The sequence below is a fragment of the Phalaenopsis equestris genome, unplaced genomic scaffold, assembly GCF_001263595.1.
Source record: "Phalaenopsis equestris unplaced genomic scaffold, ASM126359v1 Scaffold000513, whole genome shotgun sequence".
Taxonomy (NCBI): domain Eukaryota; kingdom Viridiplantae; phylum Streptophyta; class Magnoliopsida; order Asparagales; family Orchidaceae; genus Phalaenopsis; species Phalaenopsis equestris.
The window spans coordinates 749,282-754,667 of record NW_018164953.1 but is presented as its reverse complement, the minus strand read 5'-3'; the positions used below and the strand labels follow the sequence as shown (position 1 = coordinate 754,667).

At 35.4% G+C, this 5,386-nt stretch overlaps 1 protein-coding gene across 1 annotated transcript; it reads left to right on the top strand.

The window, feature by feature from the left end:
* Positions 1-237: 237 nt before the first annotated feature.
* On the top strand, positions 238-4,455 carry LOC110028548 (3-ketoacyl-CoA synthase 11-like). The gene is made up of 3 exons (XM_020730446.1): positions 238-718; positions 1,052-1,387; positions 3,386-4,455. Exons 1-3 carry the CDS (start codon positions 314-316, stop codon positions 4,148-4,150), a joined length of 1,506 nt encoding a protein of 501 aa, XP_020586105.1. The 5' UTR covers positions 238-313; the 3' UTR covers positions 4,151-4,455.
* Positions 4,456-5,386: the final 931 nt, after the last annotated feature.

The window sequence follows — 5,386 nt, the reverse complement described above, 5'->3', positions numbered from 1 at the left end:
AAACAAACTAGTCGAACACAAATACATTTTTTTAGCTTGAAATATAAACGAGCCGAAGAAGAGCATAAATTTCATTACTAAGCATTAACAAATTACATAAATTAACAAAAAAGAAAAGAGGAAATCATAATAATAATAAAGACTTCGATAACTTAAACGAATGCCTTTTGATAGTCCGCCCAATCTTCATAAAACCAGTTGGTTGGGGTGGTTGCATCTCCTCCCCCCACCTCCTTCCCAAACTCCATATTTAACCCCTCCTTCTCCACTCCCCCCTTTCTCACCCAAATTCTCCTCATCTCTTCCTCCCACCATGGACAAAGCTTCAGCTCCCAACAAAGAACACAGTCTCCCCTGCTTCACCCAATCCATGAATCTCAAACACGTGAAGCTCGGCTACCATTACTTGGTCTCACACGCCATGTATCTCCTCCTCCTTCCTCTTCTCGCCGCCGCTTCCGCAAAGTTCTCGGCTCTCACTGCGGATGACTTCCAGCTCCTATGGGACAAGCTTCAGTACAATCTTATCTCTGTTGTGCTCTGCTCTGCGCTGATTGTCTTCCTCTCCACCATTTACGTTATGAAGAGTCCGCGTCCGGTTTATTTGCTGGACTTCTCTTGTTATAAGCCGGAGGAGAAGCAGAAGAGTACGAGGGAAGGGTATATACAGAGGGCGAAGCTCACCGGAGCTTTTACGGAGGAAAGCTTAGCATTTCAAGTAAGATTTGTGTGTGGAAATCAATTAAAAAATTACCCAATGGGAAGTGTCACGTGACATTATAGTGGGATCATTGCATATGTGGCACCTCCTCATTAGATTTTTCAATTTTTTGTGTGTTTTATTAATAACATAGGTATTATCATTTGTATTTTTTTAATAAATCATGACATTACAATCTAAAAATAATTAAAAGGGAGATCCCAACTATATAATCTCCAAATGACATCAAAACATGTATTTATTTTCTTATACAATCCAAAACCTAAAAAAGTTTGATAAACAAATATAAAATTGGTAGTGACAAAAGCATCGAAATTATGTTGATTGTAGGAAAGGGTGATCGAGCGGTCAGGGCTGGGAGAAACAACGTATCTTCCGGAATCCATAGCGAGAATTCCGGCGAATCCGTGCATGTCCGAGGCAAGGAAGGAGGCCGAGGCGGTGATGTTTGGGGCCATTGATGAGCTCTTGGCCAAGACAAGGGTGAAGGCCAAGGACATTGGTATTCTTATAGTTAACTGTAGCCTTTTCAACCCTACCCCATCACTCACCGCCATGATTGTCAATCACTACAAGCTTAGGAGTAACATTCTTAGCTATAATCTGGGTGGCATGGGCTGCAGTGCTGGCCTCATCTCCATAGACCTTGGCAAGCAACTTTTACAGGTTTGTTTATATTTAGGGTACATGATATCTTTATTTGCATATGCATCCCCCAATTCTTATGTATTTACATATCTTTACTAAATATTTTTAATATAATTGAAAATTATTTTTTTAAACACGTTTTTAATGGAATATATTTTGTCCAAAAAGCGTTGACTAGTGGGAATAAAATGTAGGTGTGGAGGCATTCATAAATTGGGCAAGAGGACCGTTGGCTTGTGTGGGACAAATATTAAATAGAGGGAGAAATTATTTTTCATAAATAGTTCATTAAAAGCTTTCTTTTTTATTTATTTGTTATAAAAATGACTTTAAGGGTGCATTTACGTACAAAGCACATAATTCTTATGTATTTATATGTTTCACATGCAAACTTTCATATTTATGTAGATAGCACTAAAATCTTTAATATACCATAAATATAATATTGTTATCATTTTTTAAGAATGAAGTATATCTTTTCATGTTTATGTTTAAAAGAACAAAAGTGTTACATATGTAAATATAAACTTTTAGGAGTGAGATATGTAAATACATAAGAATTGTGTGCTATTTATGTAAATTTCCTAGAACTAATTTTTATTTCAGGAAAAAAAAAAGTTTGTTACATGGCTGAAAAGTAGGGGTGTAAACGAGCCGAACACGAGCGAGCCTAGGCTTAGGCTTGCGTTCGGCTAGTTTATATTTCGAGCTCAAAAGGTGTGTTCGTGTTTGACTCGTTTGCTTAGCGAGCCGAACACGAGCCGTTCACGAACAAAAAGCCGTTTTGACAAAATTAATCACATAGCCATAAGATTTAAGGATTGAGATAAGATTTAAAACATCATTTGAATCTAATTTAATAATTTTTATTCTATTTTCTTCATCAATACTTTTAATTAATTATAAATCTTTGTAACTTTGTAGTCAATTAATTTTTTTAAAAAAATACTATTCATCACATATATATATATATATAATTGATTAGTAGTATTTCGAGTTAAAATGAGTCGAACACGAACGAACGAAATATTTATTCGTGCTCGGCTCATTAACTTAGCAAACAAGCCGAATATGAGTTATTCGTAAGCAACGAGTCGGGCAATATCTTTTATCTTTTTGTATAATTATTTTCCGGAGCTGGTGGGATTTTGTTCCTCGGCTTTTTGACTCATATTTTCTTATAACTTGTTGACATTTCCCTTCTACTAATAATCTACAATGAATCCCTCTTTAAAAATTCCATGAAATATCCTTTCTTCATTTTTTATTCATTTAATTTCTTATATTAATATTTTTTTAATCTTTACATAAATCTCACCATTAAAATAATTAGCATATATAGATATATAATGCTGACACACACCTAAATCAAGTCTTTAAAGTAGGTGGGGTTGGCCAGATTGAATTTCCTGTACACTGTGCTTTAAATTTCGAGAAATTTATCCTTTAACTGAAAAAAAGGGGAAATTTTTTTCCGTCCAGACTTTGTTCGTGCGGATTCTAAATGTGTGCTACATCGTGAAAGTTATTTCAAAATTATTGAAGAGATATTTATATATTTTATTTTAAAAACCCGAAATAACATATAAATAATTCTAAAGTAACATCCACTGTTTCATTTTCATAATCCCGAAATAATACCGTATGTTATTTCAGGGTTATTTTTAAATTATTTCAGGGTTTTTGAAGTGGAATATATTGGTTTCTCTTCAATAACCTCCACGATGATATTTTGGGATTATTGAAATGGAGCCGTGGAGGTTATTTCGGAATTATCGCAGAGTTCACGGTTTCATTTTAAATTTTTTTAGGTGGGTTTGATATAGCACACATGGTGGTATATTAACGAGAGTTTGCAAGTAGAGTTACGTCCAGACTTAGGATAGAAATTTTTTTCTTAAAAATGAGAATTTGAGTGTTAGATATGTAAATACATAATAATTGGGTGCTATGCTGTAAATTCCCCTTAATCATATTCAATTATTATAATTAAAATGAAAAATTAATTAACTCCAGGTCCACCCCAACTCCTACTGCCTCATCATCAGCACAGAGAACATAACTCTCAACTGGTACCTCGGCAACACTCGCTCCATGCTCCTCTCCAACTGCCTCTTCCGCGTCGGCGGCGCCGCCATCCTCCTCTCCAACCGCCGCCCGGATCGCCGCCTCTCCAAATACCAGCTCCTCCACACCGTCCGCACCCACAAAGGCTCCGACGATCGCTCCTACAACTGCGTCCTCCAATCCGAAGACCCAAACGGCATCGCCGGCGTCTCCCTCTCGAAAGACCTCATGTCTGTCGCCGGCGAAGCACTCAAAACCAACATCACCACTCTCGGCCCCCTCGTCCTCCCAATTTCTGAACAACTCCTCTTCTTCGCCTCGCTTGTCGCCCGCCGCCTCGTCCGAATCAAAAAGTTCCGGCCTTATATCCCGGACTTCAAGCTGGCTTTCGACCACCTCTGCATCCACGCCGGCGGCAGGGGAGTGCTGGATGAGCTGGAGAAGAACCTCCGGCTGACAGAGAGACACATGGAGCCGTCGAGGATGACGCTATATAGGTTCGGGAATACTTCCAGCAGTTCGTTGTGGTATGAAATGGCGTACACGGAGGCGAAGGGGAGGATGAAGAAGGGGAACCGGACATGGCAGATAGCATTCGGTTCGGGTTTTAAGTGTAATAGTGCGGTTTGGAAGGCGTTGAGGACGGTCGAACCGGTCGAGGAGAAGAATCCATGGATGGATGAGATTGATTCTTTTCCGGTTCGGGTTGGGTGATTTTAATTTAGCATTTTTTATTTGATTGTAGAGAAATATTTGTGTACGTCAATAATCCCGCAATAACCTCCGCTTCGCGGTTATTAGGGGATTATTGAGAGTTTATTGAGTATTAATTCTAATAACATATAATCCTAATAACCTTCACGGACTTTATTTAGATGTTATTCATATGTTATTATGAAGGTATTGCGGGGTTAATAGAGTACGCGCGCAGAATTACGTGCGTATTACAGACGCAAATATTTCCCTTAATTGTGAGGGGATAAAGTTATATGAGAGATTTTTTATGGGAATTATTTAGAGGGGGATTTTTTTTTCTTTTATTTATATATTATATATAGTTATAGGGTTTTAGGATCAATAAAAATTTATGATTTTTAGGAGTGATTTTTTATGAAATGGTTCTTAGATGATGTGTATTGTTTATGTAAGTTCAATTCTTTTATTTATATTTAGATGTTGAAGTTGATAGAGAAATTTGAATTTCTATTTTTATTTATTTATTTTTTTTAGAAGCTTTTTTTTTGTTTAATTGAGGCATGTGCAAATTGATTTGAGATTAGATGTTGTACTTATGAATAAGTATGATTTGAGTGGCATGCATTTAATGATATTTTTAATTTGAAATTAGTGGTGATAAAATTTCAATTTATTTTTATATGATTTTATCCGTTTGGTGGATGGATTTATTTTTATTTATTAATGTTTTTTTTTTTTTCTAGGCAACTAATTTTAGAAACAATTTTAGTTTTTTTTATATATATAAAAAGATTATCAAAACATTACATCCAATTTTTTGAAATAAAATAATTAAAAGTATCGAAAGAATGAATGCTCTTATGTGTGCAAATGTTCGAGATGTTGAATGAAAATAGAATGAATAATTCAAAATTAGTGAATTCTAATGTTAATCTTGTCATAAAATAAATTTTTTTATGATATCCACCAATATTTTAAAAATCAGATCGGACCAACCGGTTTGACCGGATCAATAGTAAATAGGTCTTTCAACAGATTCGGTTCAAGCTCAGAGCAATTTCTGCATTAGACCAGGATTAAATCGAAGAACTTGGGTAGTTTTTAAAGAACTGACTGATTCAAATATTATCGTTTTTTTTTGTCTTTTGATTTCAATTGGATGGAAAGAAATAAGATATTTAAGTTAAAAATAGATAAAATACAATATTTTTTTTTTAGAATATTGTTCAAAATATTCAAAATTATTATCTTGCA